Here is a 23168-nt window from a genome sequence, read left to right on the forward strand (position 1 = left end):
TCTGGCTATTAGGTACGACATATATATATATATATATATATATATATATATATATATATATATATATATATATATATATATATATGTCGTACCTAGTAGCCAGAACTCACTTCTCAGCCTACTATTCAAGGCCCGATTTGCCTAATAAACCAAGTTTTCCTGAATTAATATATTTACTATAATTTTTTTCTTATGAAATGATAAAGCTACCCTTTTCACTATGTATGAGGTCAATTTTTTTTTATTGGAGTTAAAATTAACGTAGATATATGACCGAACCTAACCAACCCTACCTAACCTAACCTAACCTATATATATAGGTAAGGTTAGGGTAGGTAGCCAAAAAAAGCTAGGTTAGGTTAGGTTAGGTAGGTTAGGTAGACGAAAAAACATTAATTCATGAAAACTTGGCTTATTAGGCAAATCGGGCCTTGCATAGTAGGCTGAGAAGTGAGTTCTGGCTACTAGGTACGACATATATATATATATATATATATATATATATATATATATATATATATATATATATATATATATATATATATATATATATATTTATATCTGTGTGTGTGTAAGTCATTAAAATTAACACGTGATGAAAAATGTGACAGTGTCAGACCATGGAGGAAGAATTGAAACTAGAATTTCTTTAAGTACTTTCGTATATTAATACATCTTCAGAAGGAATACATTCCTTCTGTAGATGTATTAATATACGAAAGTACTTAAGGAAATTAAGTGTAACTAAATTTACCTAATTCTGAATTTATCCAGTTTATATTCCTTGACTGTAATTATATATAAATTCTTAACCTTTGAATGCATTTTCAGAGAAATAATTGATTTAGGCGAGTTACCGTAGAACTATGTCCAAAGAAAACGGTCGGGACCACCTTGAGAGCAAACAATAATCGATCAATATCACCTGTTGCTTCAAACACAGAGAAACCCTTACAGTAACGATAATTATGTGATGGTACAATTCACGTGATAACGAAGACCATATATGGTAATCGGTAACGTTAAGAGTATGTGTAGACTTACCAGTGGCTCCATGTTTGTTGACAAGCAGCCAGAGCGTGAGCGGGGCGCTGTTGTCCATGGCGTCGGCAGGACTCTTGGGGCCGGGGAGGACGGAGCCTGACGTTAGCACACCCTCACGTCAGTGTCTGCGTCACACCTCCCCACCAGGCACTACCCTGCCTCCTGGTCTCCACTACAGCACCGTCGTTAAGGCGCTGGTTGTCTGTTTTATCACTGTACACGGACACGTTTCGTAAGCTCAGTCTCTTAAGATAATGCTGTGTGGATATCCGTTCAGGCTATTTCTGTACTGCCAGCCGTCCTCATTAGCAGAACCTTCCACAGGGTGCTGTATATATGGATATATATTAACACTGGTTCTCTTGACATCTTGTAATTATTGGAAAATTTAACTCCTGAATTTCAGCTAAGCAAGTTACAACTGTCATGAGGTAGTTATACAGTTCCTTAACAAATAAATAAACAATATCTTCACAGGTTATAAAAATAGAATCACCTTGACGTCAAGAGTGAGAGTTTGAGAGTGAGTTTACCACATAAAGTAAGAGTTTGCTAGTTGAACTAGTAACATAAAATTTAAATTAGGTTATCATGCATCCCAGAGAGCAATCATCACCTGCATGCAGTTTGCAAGCGGAATATATTTGACTAAAATCTCTGATAGTAGATAATTTTGCATGAATTACTTCACATTTCTTGAACATTTGGAATAGTTACTTCATTTTTTTTAATTTGTTCACATTTCATCACATAATGACGTTGGGTGTGCAAATAATTTTGCTGACATTGAAGTCTTAGGACGCGACATTTGGCTGTTCTTAATTAAGATGCCTTCTAGAATGTGCACGTGAGCGCGTCGTTACGTCTGTGACTCAACTGTTTAATCACCGAGGAAGCAACATGGTCATGAATGAGAATGGAAAATATAATTTATCTGAATTACTAAAATATTCACTTTGCTTAAACTGGTTTCAGTAGGATACATCAACTGGCTATAATGTCTATATTGATGCCTCCTGTGCTCTCTTATCTCGAGTACTTTCCTCCCACTCAGAGGACCCCTTTCACCCTCAGAAAACACTCCCATCACCATCTACAACAACCATCCGTAATCACATCCATGCATTTCAGGAAACGCTTCTATCCTATAAAGTCGTCAGGAACTCCTTCCACCTTCTACAAGATCACCTTCACCCACTACAAGACCCCCTTCCACCCCACTACGAGATACCCCCTCCTTCCTCTGTAAGACCATCTACTACATCTTCAGGGCCCTCTCAACCCACTATAAGATTCCCCTCCATCTTCTGCAAGACTATCCTCTCCTTTACACATCTTCTTCACCCTCTGCAAAACAGAGCACATCTCTACACATCTTCTTCACCCTGCACACTGTATAAGAAGCTTTCCGCACTCTACAAGACACCCTTTGCACAACAACGTTTCTCTCTCTTTAAGCATACTAGATTGCGCACCTGACTGTGCCCGGGTCTTTCTCTCTATCTCTCTCTCACCTCTCTTCTCCTATTCCCCCTCCCCTCTTTCACTTCTCTTCTCCTAACCGTATCTCCCCCTCTTCCATCCTTTCCACCCTCTCCTCAACATCTCTTCTCTCTTCCCTCTCTCCTAATCTCCCCCTATTATCTCCTTTATTCTCTTTACATCTCCATCTTCCCCCCTCTCTTTCCCTTTCCTATTTAATTTGTTATATATATTCACCGACTTCCTGTCCCCGATAACAGGAATTATTAATATACAATAGTAATCCCTGCTTTTCTAGCAACGGTATTTTCTTTCAAACCATCCACTAGAATCTCTACCTGCGTTTCTGGTCAGACTCTTGACTTTCTATTGGATCTGGGAGCTCGCCCTCGCCCACTCCAGCCCACCACAGAAACCAATCGCAATCCTGCAAGTTCTTCATGTTTAAGAGACTGAATTAGGCACCCACAGCTAGGTGGGTGCCTTCTTTATTGAATGGTAACATTGCCCAAAATGGATTACAAAAACTACATTTGAATTTAGAATATATTAGATTCTTAACGAATAACAAGAGTTTTTTCCAAGGCACTAACTCTTCCTCTCAGTTTTATTAAACAATAGAGATTTTATACAAAATTTGACAATATCCTGAGTTACTTTACAATTTATTTAAAAATTTAGGTTTGTTTTATTATTTTTATAAAACTGTAATATAATATAGGTATAGGTTCAGTACTAATTGTAATATCTTAACATACTAAGAAGGTTAGGTTAGGTAGTGGTTTTCTATTCAGCTTTTCAGGTAAACTCAAATATTCACAATAAATTAGTATATCGCATATACTTATTCATAAGCAAAATATTGACTATAAGCAAGTGCGAGAACGGGATGACAACAACGACACTTTCCTGCACCCTGGGAGATTATCCCTTTCAAATTTTAATCTGTTCCTTTCCAGCCAAGAAGTAAACTAAAGATCAGCCCAAGCTTCGCCTTAAGCTTTATTTATACTGTGTAGACAGCAGTACACGATAATATGGCGGAAAATTAGACACCCAACTGTTAGATGAAAATATAGGACTTGATAGTTGTCCAGAACGGACAGAAACGTCGTCACTTTCTTTATTTTCAGATGTATGGGTTGGGTGGTCATGGTCATGTTGACATTCTACTCACAACGGATATCATGTTTTCACAATGACATATTATAATAGTTCGTCAGTCGTCATCTGTTTTTTTTCTGTACAAGAGGATGGGTTTGATACCCTTTACACATCTGAGTTGATTGCGTAGTTCTCCCGTGCATACAGTTTTTGAAGCATTCTAGTCATTTTCGAAGCTTCATTTCTACCGATTTGTCTAATATCAGTTGAAAATATATTTCCGTTGTTGGCTGTTTTTTTTTTATCTAATCTGCCAAACTCTGTCTTTACTTCCATTAGTTTATTTGTTATTTCTGAGTCGTAAAAAGTCGTGTTGAGTGTAGCTAATATTTCGTGAGGCTCATTTATTTATTTATATATACAAGAGTTCTTACATTCTTGTACAGCCACCAGCACTCAGAGCGTTTCGGACAAGTCTTTAATCCTATTTTTCACACACATCCCCAGGAAGCAGCCCGTGGCACCTGTGTAACTCCCAGGTACCTATTTACTGCCAGGTGAACAAGGGGGGGGGGGGGGCATCAGGGTGAAAGAAACTGCCCAGTCGTTTCCGCCGGGGATCGAACCCGGACCCTTAGGACCACAAACCACAAGCGCTGTCCACTGTGCCGTTAGGACTCCCTTAATAATTGTTATGCTCCACTCATAAATGCAAAACTATATATCTATATATGTGTAAACTACGAAGAAATTAACGCTTGATGGATAATGTGAAATATGTATAATCACGAAGGAAAAATAAACAAATTATGTGAGGGCTTTCATGTTAATCAACACATCTTCAAAAGTATAATAAATGAAATGCAATACTTGAATATATTGGCAGGTTAAGGAAGGTGACATGTGAGGTGACAATGTCTGTAATATTTAGTCAATGAACATAAAAGAGGAAACTGTAAATGGCCTAATTACCAGTACATGAGTTACTGGAAGCAATGTCTACTGGGATTGCTGTCATTTGACCATCTTACTATGATCGTTTATTAATTGAACCATTAAAAATTGTACAAACCACTAAAAATATTCATGTTGCATTGCTTTGTAGTTTGTATAAAAACATATTCACTAATATTTTTATTTAAAATGTTTTTACAATTTGGTATTAAGAATAAACCTCTCCCAGTCAATTTGGCGAGAATTCTCTGACAATAAAGAGTTAGATTTGTGGCACTTCTTAAAGAATATTTACGCAACGAAATTCGAAATTTTCAAATCTTTGGATGTTTGACCTGCAGGATATACAATGTATCACAATCTTCACTGGATATTTTGTAAATGACGGTTATCACAACGATAACTATTTTTAATTTTCCAATTGTATTTTCATAGTTAAATGCTACATGTAGACCAAAACGTTTCAAGGCCTTGACAAGATTTTCGAATCTAGAAAAATGTTATGTATAATTTTTGTAACGATTTTTTTTGTACTGATTAATCGCACTACCTTCATACTTTTCCTACCTATATATTGACAGAAACGTGTCATTGGTCAACGTCACAATTTTAAACTTTTATGTTTGTTTTGAACCATCGTAAATGAATCAGAGGTTCTGTGGTTCGTCGCCTCCTTCTGCAGGAATGAGGGACGACCATCGTGAACAGTTTGGCTTCCCATGATATGGAAGGAAGTTGGTGCTATATTCCCACCCACACAGTCCGATTGATAGCTAACTATTCTTCCCTTACACTTCTGCCTCCTCTCCGTCTCCCCCTTTTCCTCTTCCTTCTCTTCCTGTCGGTGTCAGTCTCTTTTCATGTCTGTCTTCCTGTCACTCTTTCTGGTTACTCTGCAGGCCTATCTTTGTCTGTTTAATTTCCGTTGATCTCGTATACAAATAATATAATAATCAACCATTGACGAGTGGGTGGTCCACTAGTGGTCTGAAATATTAAACAATATAATAGTTACCCATTTGCTTTGAAAATGGCGGTGACTTGAGAAAGCCTTTCAAGCTGTGGGAGGATCGTCTGTTTTATGATACTACAGCCAATGTATTAATAACAGAATATTTATGTTAATTTACAAAGATTAGTGAATAATGGTGTATATTAGTATAAAAAACTAGTTTTTAAACTTTTGTTTTCAAAATATTTACCTAGGTGCAGCTAGCAGGTAGTGCCAAAAATCGTCATGGGGGTCAGAAGTAATTATCAAAAGAAGGCACCAAGCCGTGAGAGTCGGAATGAAATCCTGGCCCACTGTTCCTTCTTGAATTCTGAAGACTCCGACCAGCCTATATCAGTCCATTACGTCTGCAAACTTGGGTGAGGCCAGCCCTATGTGTCTGGCCTCCAACATTGAACAGTCAAACAGATGATGTTGTTGTTTTAGATTCAGCTACTGGGAATAAAAGTTCCAAGTAGCACGGGCTATGGTGAGCCCGTAGTGGACTTACCTGGCACAGGAGCGGGGCTGTAACTTGGATAGACATTCTCTCTTATTATATAGGTATAGGAAGTAGACTAACACTAGAGGCCATCTGACTAACATACTAAAAAGTCCCTGTAGCACATCTATATTTTTCGGGGACTTTCAGTATGTTAGTCGGATAACTAAATACTACATAATTGCACTTTTAACATGTTAGTCAGATAACTAAATACTATATAAATACTATAGATAAATATCTTGCTTGTAAATGTTTTTACCTAGTTATTATAAAACTACTGCACTATTAGGCCTATTGAGGTCCACTCTAGGCCACCTACTGACCATCCCCAGGATGCAACCCACAACAACGGTCTAATTCCCGGGTACTTATGCTACTGCTAAGTAAACAGAGGCATCAGGTGAAAGGAAACATGCTCAACCGTTTCTGTTCTGCCTAAGGATTGAACCCGTCGAGTTCCTCGGTTGAGAGCCGAGGACGTAGACCGCACATGTCTATCCATCTTTACCTTTGTTTCCATCTTCTACAGTCAAACTAATTTTAATATACAGTATTCTTATTGTCATCCATTCATTCATTTTGTGGCATGACGGTTCGTTGTCCAAGCCCGGGACTCGTAACCATCTTCATGACAGATACACACTATACAACAACTTTTTTATATTTATAACATGTGAAACGGACAATAGAACATTGCATGTCGTTTACATGGGTAGCAAAAATAAATTATAAAAATAGCAACATTCAAATTGATTCACTTTCTATTTACAATGTAAGAGGAACTAGTCTTGAGTGGCGTAGATACACAGTATAATATTATAGCAGTCACAACTTAATAAGGGGGTCCTGAACTGGCCAAAACGTCACATTTCTTTATTTTCATATGATGTTGTTGTTGTTTTAGATTTAGCTACTCAGAACGAAATGTCCATGTAGCACGGGCTATGGTGAGCCCGTAATAGTGTGAGGGTTATTCGCGATAACCTTGTTACTCTGATATTTGGGTCAAAGTTTTAGATGGAGGTGGGGTTTCTTCCTTTTTCCCCTGTTTCTTTTTCGCTTCTGTTTTAGTCGTGTTTTAATAACATTATCTTGGTGGCGGATGTAGATACAGAATGTTCACTAGTGAGTCCCATTTTTTAACGGCTTTTCTAATCATTGTAGTCGCGGTGGAATGTGCATCTAATGCAGCTGCTGTCGTTGGATTAATGTTGAGTTTGATGCGCAGGGCTTCAGAAGCTTCACATTCCAGTTAGTGCAATAGTGGCGCCTCTAATTCTGTTCCACAGATATGACACTCTTTAACTATTGGGTTTATTACCTCCCAGCAGCACTTGTAACCATGTCTGAGTCTGTGTATGGCTAATGCAATGTCTCTGGATATCTTTTTGTCAGGCTTGAAAGAACAGTAACCAGTGGCTTGTTCGTACCATATCGCAGTGGATCTTCCTTCCGCTACTTTGGTTCTGTGGCGACTTTTGATAGTTGGGAGTATTTTCTTCTTGATTTGCTCCTTAATCTGTGAAAAACTTGGAGGTATTTGTACCTGTACAACAGGTAGAGTAGTGGCAGTTTGTGCTAGCGAGTCTGCCTTTTCATTACCATCTATGCCAATGTGACTTGGTATCCAATTTAGGGTGAGTGACAGCCCTAGATTATGGGTTTCTTTTCCTATATGTTGGATTTCTGTGAGGAGTTGTATATTATCTCTGTGTTGACTGGATAACAATGCCTGGAGCGAAGATTTAGAGTCGGTATGAATGATGACATCATGTAAATTATTCTCAATTGTATAGTTTATGGCCTACTTGAGGACATATGCAATGTTGAGCACCCACTATTAATGTTCCAGTAAGCTTCATGGTTGTTAGTGTAAACTGCTGTCCCAGCAGAACCTCTTTCTTGATCAACTGATCCATCTGTGAAGATGTGAGTCGTTGTCGGTCTTGAGATGGTTTCCATTTGTCGTTCTATGACTGCTTTGAGCTTCTGCGTGTCACATGCTGATTTTTTAACTGGTAATCCTTCAATGATAATCTTTAGACTCGATTCTTCCCATGGAGGAGGCTGCCGAAAGTGTTGATATGGTCTATCTTCTCCTTTGTTTTTAATGGTCAATTTCAAGTTCACTTTCTCTAGAATCTTTACTAGATTATCCGTCCATGCACTTGTTCTATATTGAAGGTTTCTCTGAAGCGATCTGTGTAAGCTGTCTTTGATTGACAGTCTGGCGGTGGTTCCAACAAGCTGGAACACCATAACAGATGTGTTGCTGTTATGGTGGCTATCCTTTGTTTGACCCTGTTTTCTAAGGCTGGAAAGTTGGTTTTCATTCTTAGATTCTCTCGACGCGTCCATATAGGTGCTCCCAGCATTGTTCTGAGGGCATCATTTTCAGACACTTCCAGCTTCTCCCATTGGTTATCACTGAGGGATGTAAGAGCAGGAGCAGCATAGTCAATGAGTGACCTAACTGCTTGAACGTAGTACATTTTGAGTACTTGTAGAGATGCACCCTCTCTAAGACTGGTCAGGGAGCGCAAAGCTGAGTTTCTGGCTTTACAACGTTGCGGAAGATATTAAATTTCTTGAGTGAATTTAAACTAGTTGTCTATTATGACTCCTAGGTATTGAAAAGAGGTAATCCACTGAATTTCATGTCCTTGTATTGTGAGTCTGATGTCTTGAGTTCTCATTTTAACGGCCATTGCTTTTGTTTTATTGCTGTTTATTTTCACTGCTATGCGTTCCGCTTCTCTGCTGATAATATCTAGGCATTTTTGAGCATGGTTCCTTGCACCTTTGCCATTGTTGATGACCACAAAGTCGTCTGTATAGTTAAGCAGTTTGGCTTTTGGTAACTTGAGCTTGATGAAGTGTTCCATGAGACAGTTGAAGAGGAAAGGGCTTAGTATTCCTTCCTGTGGAGTTCCATTTTCCAGCCTCTTTGAGGACGATGTTTTTCCTTGGAATTTGACTACAGCTTCTCGGTTAAGCAGGCTTCCTTTGGCAAAGGCAAGAGCGTGTCCTTTGATTTCCTTATCCACAAGGCAGCACAGTGTAACTGGAGCACTGGCTAACTCGAAGGCTTTTTCAAGGTCTAGAAAAATAAAGATTCCAGGTTTGTCATTGATTTGATCCAGAAGGGAGGTAAGACATTCTGTGGTTCCAACACCTTTTCTGTGAGCAAACATATTTTGGAGCAGTGGATTGGCTTTCCATTCAATTCGATTAAGAACCATTCTTTCCGCAGTTTTGGCCAGACAGCTTGTTAATGAGATGGGTCTTGGATTTCCTGGGTCCTTAGGTTTTGGAATGGGAACTATAATTGCACTGTTCCAAGAGAGTGGTCGGGTTCTTGTCACCCATACTCTGTTGATGAGATTCAAGAAGGCTTCTTCACCCTTTTCTCCTAGTTTGGCCAGCATATTGTAAGTGATTTTGTTCTCTCCTGGAGCTGTGTTTTTAGTTTTCTTTGTAGCTCTTCTGAGTTCTTTCAGATTGAAAGGTTGGTCTAGTTCGTCACGTAAGGCTAAAGCATCATCTATTTTTTTCCATCTAGCTGCTCGAAGTTTTTGTTGGTAAGTCAGAGTTGCTTGAGGAAGTTGAGTGGAACTGGCTCTTGAAGCAAATAGATTTGATAAACTTTCTGCTTCTTGCTCAGGATGAACATGACGTGCCGGATCAGGAAGCGATTTTCCTTTGGCCTTGTTGAGCTGCCTCCAGATTTTTCATATAAGAGAGTTGGGTTATTCAATTCATCGCAAGATCCCCGTTGTATGGCCAGCGTGTGAGATGTATTTACCTGGAGAGGTTTATGGAGTTATCTTATTCCCAAAGCCCGGCCTGGGGCCAGGCTTGACTTGTGATAACTTGTTCCAACAGGCTTGAAAGGCCCCACACATCCGCTGATGTCTGCAGGCCCACACATCCACTACAATCCGGTTAGTCAGGTACTTCTTACTGGCACATTTGTTCTGCTGTGGATTTTCAGTGGAGGAAGATTACATTGGTGTTCACTGTGTTCAACAGGCCTCATTCTGGAAGAGATCTAATCGAAATGCATCCTTTGTGACTTATGGTGATCTCGACAAGTTGCACCGCACTCTACAGTAGTGGTTAAGGCCGATATGGCAAGAGTTCCACACTACAGAGTTTCTCACTCCACTAGCGCATTTCACGGACTTTCTCTGAAGGTTTTTTTGAGGGTCCTGACAGGGCAGAGTTGTTCCTCTTCCAGTTGGTCTCTGATGACAACGGCATCGCGCATGAGGGGCGTAAACAACAGGTGGATGGGGTTGGTGTAGCTGAGGACGAGGAGCGCCAGCACCAGCGCATGCGCCTGGGGATAGGGACGAGGGGGATAAACATGAATGCACATGAGATTAAAGACATCATATGACTGGATAAAAAGAAGAGTTTTGCACTATGGACAATACAAATTATAGTGGGGCCAAAACGTAAGGTATATAATGAGAAAAGTATTTCTATTTGGGAAATAAGTTCAAGTCTAGTGGAATGAAGAACAATTAACTTTATATAAATAATTAATTGCTTTACGTATGGAACATTTGTGAGTTCCAGAGAAGCGAATAAAAAACAAGAGAATTAGCTCAAGTTGCTACAGTTTCCCAGTAAAAACAGTTACTGAACCTTCCATTATCAATGAACCCATTCATTTTATGAGTAAAATTACTACAATGACCGCCTTAAGAGAGGATGCCACGAGGAACGACTCCTAGAACTTCATGTAAATCAGTTGAGTATTAAGAAGAAAGTAGCCTACGAATTCCGAGATTGATGACTTTATAGTAATATCAAGTGAGCATGCAAGTGATTTGTGTGAAGAAAATGTAATATCAATTATTACTATAGGAGAGTAATGCCTTTGTGAAGCTTGACTGTTTATACAGTTGAGGAAGACCATTACCATACACTCATATTTTTATGGATGGAGGAAATTGACACCCGACGACTCGGGTGTCAATTGAATAGTTGTTGTTATAGATTCAGCTACTCGGAACAAGTTCCAAGTAGCACGGGCTATGGTGAGCCCGTAGTGGACTTACCTGGCATAGGAGCGGTGCTGTGTGTGGTATGGCGGGAATTGAATAGGGTTGTTCACTTGCCCGAAACGCTATGCGTATTAGTGGCTTTAGGTATTGTATGCACTAGCTCTATCTACATATCCAACACTATGTTTGTAACTCATCTTCTATGTATGTATACATTTTGATTTTGTACTGAATAAACATTTTGATTTTGATTTGATTTTGACTCAACACCGGTGCCGCTGAGCAAGACATGAGGTGGTGAGTGCGACTCACCACCTTTGAGATACTCACTGGGTAGTACATGTGTTGGGCCCACATGAAGTGTGGGTACTGCAGGAACATCAGGAGAGAAGACACCGATCCGTAGATCCCCAGCAGCCTGTTGAAGTGCTCAGCAGGGAATCTGGTGGTAAGAGGATACAGATATGTACAGGAGCTATGTACAGAAGAGTATGTATATATATATATATATATATATATATATATATATATATATATATATATATATATATATATATATATATATATATATATATATATATATGTCGTACCTAGTAGCCAGAACGCACTTCTCAGCCTACTATGCAAGGCCCGATTTGCCTAATAAGCCAAGTTTTCCTGAATTAATATATTTTTTCAAATTTTGTTCTTATGAAATGATAAAGCTACCCATTTCATTATGTATGAGGTTAATTTTTTTTTATTGAATTAAAATTAACGTAGATATATGACCGAACCTAACCAACCCTACCTAACCTAACCTAACCTATCTTTATAGGTTACATTAGGTTAGGTAGCCGAAAAAGTTAGGTTAGGTTAGGTTAGGTTGGTTAGGTAGTCGAAAAACAATTAATTCATGAAAACTTGGCTTATTAGGCAAATTGGGCCTTGCATAGTAGGCTGAGAAGTGCGTTCTGGCTACTAGGTACGACATATATATATATATATATATATATATATATATATATATATATATATATATATATATATATATATATATATATATATATATATATAATACATATATATATATATATATATATATATATATATATATATATATAATACATATATATATATATATATATATATATATATATATATATATATATAATATACAACAATTGTCAATGAGGAATGTTAAACGGTAAATTCAGTGTTTGTGACCTTGAGTAGTGTTGACCATACGCAAGATAAGAAGCAGGGATCACTTTAAACTGCTCATCAGCCACTTAAGTAATAACATGTCCATGAAGGACTAAGCGAGCACATCAAGCAAAAAGAGACACACACACACAATGTGTGTGTGCGTGTATTCACCTAGTTGTGCTTGCAGAGGTTGAGCTTTGCTCTTTCGTTGAGCTTTGTTCTCAATTGCCAATCAACCGCTAATAACTATTTTTTTTCACACACACACAGCTACCCCCAGGAAGCAGCCCGTACCAGCTGTCTAACTCCCAGGTACCTATTTACTGCTAGGTAACAGGGCATCAGAGTGAAGGAAACTCTTCCCATCTGTTTCCGCCGGCTGGGGGGGATCGAATCCCGGTCCCTAGGTCCACGAATGTAGAAGGCTGTCCACACAGCTACCAGCTCCTCCGAAGCTGTGTGTGTGTGTGTGTGCGCGCGTGTGCGTGTCTGTGCATGCAGTACCTGATCCTGAGGTAGGCCGTGGAGACAGCGATGACGCAGGGCCTGGCCACCACCATGGCCACAAGGGAGATGTAGACAGCGAGAGGGCGAAAGACCAGGATGCAGGCGTAGGTGATGGTGGTGGCCAGGCTGCTGATCAAAAGGGGCCAAAATGGCGCCTGGATCTCCTTCACCCGTCGACCCACCTCACTGGGCGCTGTGGACGTACCAAGGTGAGGGTGTATGCGTAAGGTATGGTTAATCAACGGTGTATAGCGGCTGCAGGAAGCGTGCTTACTAAACAATTTTGTGAATCCAGTTACATAATGAAGTGTGATTCAGATGATTCTCTATTTTCATGCCTGTTTATTTAGAGGTTTGAGGTTTCTCCTCACTTGCTATCACATATGTTATATAATGTTTTACTATTATTAAACACAGTATAAATGAAAGCCAGACATCCTTATTCCAGGCAGTGTGCCGTAGAGGCCACCAGTGACAGAAGAAGAGTGTCATGAGTGCCACAGGTGACAGGAGTAGTGTCACGAGCGGCATAAGTGACAGTACTATCCTAGACTTACTGTCCCTGGCGCGCCGGACCATGTAGTCCGTAAAGGCTCCTCCCAGCGGGCCGAAGAAGACGGTGAAGAGGTTGCTGTAGCTGAAGAACATGGAGTACAGCCCCGCCTCCCGCACACTGCACGACGACCCTGCCACAGCACCAATCACATTTAATTCTAATAATACACAACAACCTAACAATAAATAAATATGTTTCGGTAGTTGCTTGTAAGCAATGAAGTGTATCCCAAGAGACCGCGCGCCTCAGAATACAAACGTGGTGTCTAATGGGCGCTGGGCGTGTAATTATTTCACGCTGCTGTAATGGGTAGAGGGAGTTTAATGAAGGAGGATGAGGAAAAGGTGGAAGCGAATGTATAGAAGATGGAGGAGAACAAATAGAAAGGGGTGTGAGGTGGGGGAAGGGAGAGACATAAAATAATAGAAGAGTACAGAAGGAGAGGAGACAGGGAGTTGGGGATACCAGGTCTCACCATGTTTATAAATCTTATTTTAAATCTGATCACAATTTGGCCACAATGCTGAATGCTGTTAATTATGCAGCACTGGGTCAAACCACTATAATTTTCTCAGCCAATCTGCAAGTCGGACTCTCAAACAGGTATCAGAGGTTTAAATTAACTTACATTATTGCAGTTATAAAGAAATTGCATCTTTAACAACAGCAACTTTCCTTGCATCAGTATATACGACTCTTCAAAATTTTTAAGCATACATACACAAGAGTTCTCCAGATATTAACAAATAACATTATACGCACACAAATTTGGTGGCAACAATTCTAATTCTGACAAAACCACACCAGGATACGTCATAAAATACTGAGAGATATTTCTCTCTCTGGTAATTACTGAGGCAATATGCATCAGTATTTACCAGAGAGAAAATTACACATGGTAATGTTACTAACCTGTAACCCAGACGTTGTAAGTCTGTTGGTAGACGTTGATGGCGAAGAGCATGATGAAGAACCAGAACTGGTGGAGGTAAGAGGACCCAGACCACAGGCTCTTACCCAGGGGCGGAGGATCTTTTGTTGCCTCCCTCGTCTCATCTGCAGGAGGTTGGTGGGTTAGTGTCGGGGCGAGACCATGCGTGCAGCCATCACAGACACACTCATCTACAACAGTCCGCAGGAGCGTGTCTGTTTCCCTACTGAAGATTTGTACCATCATTCCAGTAACATTTGCTGGTAGAACGTTCGACTCTTCCGACGTTCATACAATATGTTTAATTGTATTAATGTTGCACATCTTTTTCACCAACTTTATCCTACATCTTCTATCTGTCACTCCAGTAGGTTGCTATTTTTTATGCAAATTCGATTGCTTGATGTTTAAATATGTTCCATCCATTGATTATAAGATTCCTACGCTGAACGGGACAAGTAACGAAGCTGAAATTTCTCATCATTGTGTATCTTATGTGCCAGTGCATATTGGAATACCTTCTTATATCTTGATGCACAATGGTCTGGGTTAATATCTTCCGATCTGTTCAGTATGTTAAATGTCTCGACGAGATCAGCTCTGTTGTACTTTAGATAATAGTGTTGTTAGAATATACTCATTAGTATAATGAGAACTAAATACCTTATTGTATTCTGAGTACCAGTGTCAGTGGTATGATGCATTTTTAATATATATACAGAATACATAAGAATACTCGCAATTTATTTTTTCGAATTCATTAACATTTAAATAACAATAAAACAAAAATAAAAAAACATTATTAATACAAATTATACAGAGGGTCAGATACATAAATCTCACAGGGATTCATTCCCTTGTTTCGTGTGTATATTGTATGTGTATATGTATTTCGTGTGTATAGTGTATATTGGTCAAGCACCTTGAAGAAGATGGGAGGGTTGTATTTTGAGTGTGCATGTTTGAGAGAGCAGAATGGGTTTATCACTAGCTCTTGAAAACATTTTTGTAAGTTCAGAGTCGCGTGAGAGTTGTATTTTTGTTCGTTTACTTACGGTGATTTTATAAATTCATTTTAAGTAGTCTACTATCAACTTGGCGAGTCTATCTTCGTTTTCTTTGTTAGGATATTTGAAATGTTTCGGGGGTAACCCTCGTCCGTAAAATCGCCTGTGCTCTCTGATATTAGACTTTTGTAGTCCTTGTTCTCTAGTATAACCTTCAAAGGATACCTGATTAACCAGGTTGTGACTCATAAGTCAAGCTGTGAGCAGCCGCATCGAACAGCCTGGTTGACCAGACCATAAACCACAAACTGTTATCATGTTAGTTCCTGTGGCGCAGTGGTAAAGCAACTCCTGGTTCAACTTTGAAGTCGAGCAGACGTCTGGACACCTCCTCCGCCTGGGGGCCGCCTGATCACGTCTTGTTTTCGCGTTTTGGCTTTGCTACTGCCGTTTGGCATCTCTTTTCAGCGGTCCGGTTGTTCGACGCCTGGCGCACATATCGCCTTGGGTCACGGGAGTGTGATAGATTTTTTTTTTTTTTGACGTGTACTGGCTGGTTCTCCTGGCGGGGTGACGGTGTTCGGGGGCCGGCTTGGCCGAGAGGTGCCAGGGGTTGGTGGGTCTTGGTGGGCTCCTGGTGTGCCCTCAGCCGTGGTGGGCGGCTGGCTTCTGCTCTGCCGGAGGACACTGGATGACTTTTGCGTTTTGGTTGGGGGCCGAGTTTTGGTTTTGCTATCTGGTGTTCTCTGTGTGGGGCGGGGCCGGTGCTTGTCACCCTGAGGGACTCCTGGGACTCCCCAATCATGTGCCCGTCTGTGCGTTTATTTGCCGTATGGCATATTAGTTTCTAGTGATTGGCGTCACTCGTTTTGCGATCTAGCTTGGCGTTTCACCTTTCCTGGCTTCGCGATTCACCCTTAACAGGTACGCCGGGGCGCATCCGATCCCTCGATCGTCGTCGCCCCTAAATCAACAACAACAACAACAGTGGTAAAGCACTCGCCCGGCGCTTCGCGAGCTTTTTGGTCTCGGTTTGTATCCTAGCTGGGGAGGATTGACTAGGCGCCAATCCTTAACTGTGCCATCTGTTCACCCAGCAGTGAATGGGTACCTGTTGTTAAACGATTTGACGGGTCGTATTCCAGGGAAAATAAGGATTAAGGACCTGCCTGAAACGCTATGCGTGCTAGTGGCTTTACAAGAATGTAAGAACTTTTGTATATAAATAAAATAAAATGTTCTTGAAGTCGGTTGTATTAAAGGTGTCTGTTACTATGTTCTTGAAGTCGGTTGTGTATCATAAATATTCTGTAAAAAAGTGGTCGATTATCTCTTTATTTGTCAGAAAATTGTCACCAAATTGATTGGGAGAAATCTTCCTCAACAAATTGTAAACAAATTCTCAATAGAAGCATGAGTGAATCTGCTTTAATACAGATTACAAAGCCAAACAAAATGAATATTAGTAATAGTTTGTATAATTCGGCTTCATTTGTAAACGGATCAAAAATAATTTTTTATCAATTAAAAAAGATCTTTGTAAGATAATTAATGCATAGATATCCCATTAGGGCTCCTAGAAACACATATGTATTAGCCATTAGAAATATTACTTCCAGAAACTCACATATTTTGTCTAAATGAACAGTCATTAAAAGATATTTAAATGTGCTGCCTTCTTTCCTTTCTTCTCTGGTTATGATCTAGATATTAATATGTACATTTTTATATACACATCGGTATACATGCCCTATTATTTCTGCTTTTTGGCAACGCTGAAAATATATAATCATTTTGGATAATCTTAAAACCTAAAAAAAGAAGATATTGTTGTTAATAAAGATGCCAATGAATGACTGGGGCATAACTGGCGGGGGCACAGCAAAGTACCCAGGGCAGCCTGAACTGTTGGGTTAGCAGGCTGTGGCTGAGGCAGTGAAGGTCAGAGAGAGTAACTACGTCAGTGGTAGGGAGAAGAGGGTGGCGGGGGTGAACGTGAGAGTCAATACATACATATATCCAGAACTGGAATGTGGTGGACGGGCATTATAAAGCTGAGGAAGATACTGAGGGCGCTGATGCCTGCCAGGACCCAGCACACGTGGGCTCGAGCGATCCCTGCATCCGCCGTGTACTGTAGCACACAGTATATGTCAGTGCACTGGTTGTGAGAGAGAGAGGGAGAGGGATAGAGAGAGAGAGAGAGAGAGAGAGAGAGAGAGAGAGAGAGAGAGAGAGAGAGAGAGAGAGAGAGAGAGAGAGAGAGAGAGAGAGAGAGAGAGAGAGAGACGGCCTGGTTGTCACGTAGGCCACCGTTCTCAAGGTTTCTCACCTGGCCCAGCTTGGGGACAAACAGAAGACTGATGCTGCGCTTTTCTCGTACTTGGAACATTTCTCACTACAAGTATTAGAAATAATTCAGCCAAATGGCCACATGGCAGCACTTTCACAAAATGCCTTCAATTAAACCCAGTACGTAATGCGAATATAGCCGAACAAAAACAATTAATAAACAATTTTATTAAAGTATATACTTAATGCTTTACTATTCCCGCTCTAAATCCAAGTTTGGCCTGTGTTGTGGTCATTGGTCTCCATGAACCTGGTGACCTGACTCCTGATCACTCTCTCAAATACTATTATTATGAGTGACGTGCGCCTTCAACGATATGATGCACAATAAGAATTTTTATTTTGCAAAAGTTGCATTTGAATACTTATTAAAATTACATTGAGAACGAGATTTACTTAACAATAAGAGAGAGAGAGAGAGAGAGAGAGAGAGAGAGAGAGAGAGAGAGAGAGAGAGAGAGAGAGAGAGAGAGAGAGAGAGAGAGAGAAGGGGAGTGGAGGGAGGCAATACATGATAAATACATAACTAATATAACAGACGATATTACACAGCATTATTGTCTTCCTCAACAACACTCTCCCTCACATCCATAAAAACCAGCATCCACCTTGCTTCCACCCCAACACCCTCCATCACACCAACCCGTTCTCGCACTTGCTTATAGTCAATATTGGCTTATTAATACGTGCATATGTGACATACTAATTTATTGTGAATATTTTAGTTTACCTAGAAAAGCTTAATAGAAAACACCGACCTAACCTAACCTTCTTAGTATGTTAAGATAAGCATCTTATTGCTTCTTAATTACAATTATTACTTAACCTATACTTATATTGATATTACAGTTTTATAAAAATAATAAAACAAAACCAAAATATTTAAATAAATTGTAAATTAACTCAGGATATTGTCAAATATTGTATAAAATCTCTATTATGTACTGTCTTGTGCGAGAGCGGGTTGTAACACCAGCAACACCCTCCCACACACCAGCAACACCCTCCCACACACCACCAACACCCTCCCACACACCAGCAACACCCTCCCACACACCACCAACACCCTCCCACACACCACCAACACCCTCCCACACACCACCAACACCCACTCGCCAAAGCCGGAATAAGCCATTCGACCCCAATTATCGAATACATTATGTGTCAACTTTGTGAAAGAGAAAATATGCGTTACTTTTGATGATTATATTATAGAATGTCCCATGGTGACTGACTTTCTGACCCCCTCCCCCCCCCCTCCCTGGGTTGAGATATGCTGACCTCTGTAAATAATATCTGAAAACTGGAACACTCGATATACTGGAAGTGTACCCAAGATTTACTATGTTATGTATGTGATGTAATTAGAAGTTGAGCTTGTAAAGGCACCTTAATCACCTTCTGTGGTTGAGTGCTCAATGACCTACTAGTTTCTACAGCAGTTTTCTTACCCTCTGTCAAAATAAATGAAAATATACGCAAAATAACATTAATCACAATCGGTAATTAAGTACTCAATGATCAACTGTACTATATTTCGAGCCCTGTTTATGGATGACAGACGGAAGTGTGAGTATTGTACGTGTAATGGTTAGCATTGTAAAATCACTCCGAACACCTTATGTGGTCAAATGTTCAATGACTCACTATGTACTTTACCAGCTCTCTAACGCAGTCTACGTTGGACAGGCGACAAAGTATGAATACTGGTTAGCATTGTAACGGAACTACAATCACCTGTGGCCGAGTACTGAGACTACGTGTTGTCTACGTGTTGCACTACGTGTTGTCTGGCAGATCTCTCGCCCAGACCACGGAAGATAGAAGAAAATGCGTGTATGCTGCTTAGCATTGTCTAAATGTGTGGTCACGTCTGTGGCAGAACAAAAGCTAAAATCCAAGGTACCAGCACCCTGCTCCACACCAACAACACTGACCTGGAAGACGAGGAAGAGGGAGGCGGAGGCGGCGTACATGCCCGAGAGGAGGGTGATGGCGGTGGAGCGGTGGAGAGGGAACAGGTCCCCGAACTGCATCACGCTCATTCTCAGCTGGTTGCCGCCCAGAGCCATCAGGATCATTGCCACGAAAACCCAGTTCGGCGACTCTTGAGAGACAGACAGTTTATGATTAGTATCACAGTATCAATCATACTACAATGATTAGTATCACTGTAGCTATGGCTATATAGGTATGCGATACTGTTTAACTACGTGTGTGTGTGCGTGTATATGTGTGTAAACACCTTTCCCAGAGAGGGAGCAAGATATTACTATTTTTCATCTTGCTTGTAAGTATAATTTCCTTGTTGATGTGGCAGTGTATTAATCTGATTATATACTGGAAGTGTATTATATATATATATATATATATATATATATATATATATATATATATATATATATATATATATATATATATATATATATATATATATATATAATGTTATTTATAAATACTGCACAAGGTTCCAAAAAGAATACCTTGAAACTCCCAAATCCCTGACAAAACCATAATATACTGTTACCTGGTATACGGTACCTGATAGCCATAATAATTACACACCTTTCGTTGCCATTCCCAGGAAGAGGAAGCCCATCGACATCATCGTCCTGTAAAATTTTTATCAATGTTAATGTCTTTGATGTAATTTCACACACACACCACCGATGGCTAGAAAGGCTGGATCCAAGAGTCAATGTTCGAGCCTGCAGACATAAATAGGTGAGTACACACACACAAAGCTTTCTATGCGTCTAACTATTTTCTTAGTATCATTATTGAGAAGAGCAATCAAGTTACCAAAATTCATGGTAAGGAAACTAATAATTATCGAAGAATTTATCTGCTACAACGTTTCGTTCCTCTTCGGAACATTTTTAGGTAGAGATGAATACAAAAGTTGTTTTAGATTCAGCTACTCGGAACAAAAAAGTTCCAAGCAGCACGGGATATGGTGAGCCCGTCGTACTTACCTAGCACAGGAGATGTGCTGTGGTAAAACAATACATAAGGTAAAACATTAAACTAAATACACATGAGAAAGAAGCGAGGGAGTGTGAGGAGGTGATGGAGGCCACTCAAACTCTGAGCAAGACGTTGGGTTGGTGGGAGAGGAGACCTCGGTAGTGACTCATAGGTCTGCAAGAACCAGTATAAAGACCTATGATTAGTTTAGATCCAAGACCTGTGTATATGGGCGGCACAAAACGTCCAGGAAACAGTGCGACAGCGTTGTTGCCACGATCAGTCAGCTTGAGCTACCGTTACCTGTGGCAGGTGACGAATCTCCCAGTCCTGAGCATTCCTGGCGCAAACTCTGAACAGGAATTGGGTCATGATCTCATACACTACATTTTTTATGTCCAGCCATTAGATGCTTCAGACCTGCCGATATTAGAAACCTAGAGCTATGCAATCACTTTATTACCTCTCGTGTTCTTGAGGATATCTTCATAGTGCACCCAAAATTAACCAGCCCATGATAATGTCACATTTCCATGTATGACTAACCATCCTGCGAGATGGGGGGAATTTTTAGTATCATTGTTACTTTATTCACTCTCATGTTCTTGAGGATATCATCAATATGTATCATCAAAGAACCTTCTCCTTCACACATACACTGTGTGTGTGTGAAGGAGAAGGTTCAGAGGTTTGCCACCAGACTACTACCCGAACTGAGTGGCATGAGCTATGAGGAGAGACTACGGGAATTAAACGTCACGTCGTTGGAAGCTAGGAGAGTTAGAGGGGACATGATTACCACATACAAGATTCTCAAAAGAATTGATAAGGTAGACAAAGATAGTTCATTTAACACAAGGGGCACATGACCTTGGGAACACATGTGGAAATTGATTGCCCAAATGAGCCATAAAGACACTACAAAGAATTTGTCTAGTGTCAGAGTTGTTAATAAATGGAATGCATTAGGAAGTGATGTGGTGGAGGCAGACTCCATACATAGTTTCAAGTGAAGATATGATAGAGCCCAATAGGCTCAGGAACCTGTACACCTGTTTATTGACGGTTGAGAGGCGGGACCAAAGAGCGAAGCTCAACCCCCCCCCCCCAAGCACAACTAGGTGCAACCCATCTTCCGAATTGACAGTACTTTTAATATTAAATGTAATAAGTACATTTTCTTACATGTTACACATAGTACATAATTGCACTTATGAGGCTGTTACATTTACCTCTCCATTTATTCTCCTCGTTTTCTGTTAAGACACTCAGAATTTAAAGATGAAATTTTAAAGTTCAGTTCGCGATGCACACGTTTTAAATATTAGGAATTTCTTTTTCAGTTTTATTAAACAATAGAGATTTTATACATAATTTCAAAATATCCTGAGTTACTTTACAATTTATTGAAATATTTTAGTTTTGTTTTATTTGTTTTATAAAACTGTAATATCAATATAGCTATAGGTTAAGTAGTAATTGTATTTAAGAACCAATAAAATGATTATCTTCAAAAACTAAGACGGTTAGATTAGGTCGTAGTTTTCTATTCAGCTTTTCAGGTAAACTCAAATATTCACAATATAATTGACAGTACGGTTTAATACTTAGTGAAAATAAGTACAATTCCTGACTGTCATACATTGTACATAACTGCACTTATGGGGCTGTTACATTTACCTCCCCATTTCTGGAGGACGAGCTGCTAGGTGAGTACACACACACACACACACACACACACACACACACACACACACACACACACACACACACACACACACACACACACACACACACCCAGTTGATTGACGGTTGAGAGGCGGGACCAAAGAGCCAGAGCTCAACCCCCGCAAGCACAATTAGGTGAGTGCACAGGGGGTGGAAGGGGGGCCAGGTAGCCTGGTGGATAGCGCGCAGGACTCGTAATTCTGTGGCGCGGGTTCGATTCCCGCACCCGGCAGAAACAAATGGGCAAAGTTTCGTTCACCCTGAATGCCCCTGTTACCTAGTAGTAAATAGGTACCTGGGAGTTAGTCAGCTGTCACAGGCTGCTTCCTGGTGTGTGTGTGTGGTGTGAAAAAAGTAGTTAGTGTAGTTAGTAAACAGTTGATTGACAGTTGAGAGGCGGGCCGAAAGAGCAAAGCTCAACCCCCGCAAGCACAACTAGGTAAATACACATACACACACACACACACGTTAGGCTTATATAAAGGCCCCGTCTGACCAAAGCACTGACCATCCTCCAGGCAGTAACCTCAGAACAACTGCTCAACTCCCAACCACTTCTCTCCCGCCGGGGATGAATCACGCGTCTTAATTAAGGAGTCGCGCTGACATCATTCCCGCCATCAAGGGCAAATGGCGCCGCTGAAGTTCTCGCTGCCTTCCTCATTCATCTCGGAGCAACAAGAATGTGTAGCGGCCATCAGCAGGCAGCATCATCAGACAGCATCAGCAGGTAGCATCAGCAGGCAGCATCAGCAGGTAGCATCATCAGACAGCATCAGCAGGCAGCATCATCAGACAGCATCAGCAGGTATCATCATCAGACAGCATCAGCAGGTA

At 40.4% G+C, this 23168-nt stretch overlaps 2 protein-coding genes across 7 annotated transcripts in view; both read right to left on the reverse strand.

Annotated features, from left to right (window-relative positions):
- Window positions 1-5925, reverse strand: part of LOC123762699 (uncharacterized) — a 24354-nt gene extending 18429 nt beyond the window's left edge. For both annotated transcript variants that reach the window (XM_045749394.2, XM_045749393.2), the window contains exons 1-2: window positions 5787-5925; window positions 1045-1372 (exon numbers count right to left, since the gene is read on the reverse strand). In XM_045749394.2, coding sequence (XP_045605350.2) covers window positions 1045-1102 — 58 coding nt within the window. In that variant the 5' untranslated portion in view covers window positions 1103-1372; window positions 5787-5925. The remainder of the gene's footprint in view (window positions 1-1044; window positions 1373-5786) is intronic.
- Window positions 5926-7128: 1203 nt separating this feature from the next.
- Window positions 7129-23168, reverse strand: part of LOC123762700 (equilibrative nucleobase transporter 1) — a 32703-nt gene continuing 16663 nt past the window's right edge. For 2 of the 5 annotated variants that reach the window (XM_045749398.2, XM_045749395.2), the window contains 8 exons: window positions 20202-20248; window positions 19574-19743; window positions 17298-17418; window positions 14259-14503; window positions 13348-13476; window positions 12788-12983; window positions 11426-11537; window positions 7129-10422 (listed from right to left, as the gene is read on the reverse strand). In XM_045749398.2, coding sequence (XP_045605354.2) covers window positions 10258-10422; window positions 11426-11537; window positions 12788-12983; window positions 13348-13476; window positions 14259-14503; window positions 17298-17418; window positions 19574-19743; window positions 20202-20248 — 1185 coding nt within the window. In that variant the 3' untranslated portion in view covers window positions 7129-10257. The remainder of the gene's footprint in view (window positions 10423-11425; window positions 11538-12787; window positions 12984-13347; window positions 13477-14258; window positions 14504-17297; window positions 17419-19573; window positions 19744-20201; window positions 20249-23168) is intronic. The other 3 variants (XM_045749396.2, XM_045749399.2, XM_045749397.2) reach the window with 2 other exon arrangements.

The sequence above is a fragment of the Procambarus clarkii genome, chromosome 27, assembly GCF_040958095.1.
Source record: "Procambarus clarkii isolate CNS0578487 chromosome 27, FALCON_Pclarkii_2.0, whole genome shotgun sequence".
Lineage (NCBI taxonomy): Eukaryota > Metazoa > Arthropoda > Malacostraca > Decapoda > Cambaridae > Procambarus > Procambarus clarkii.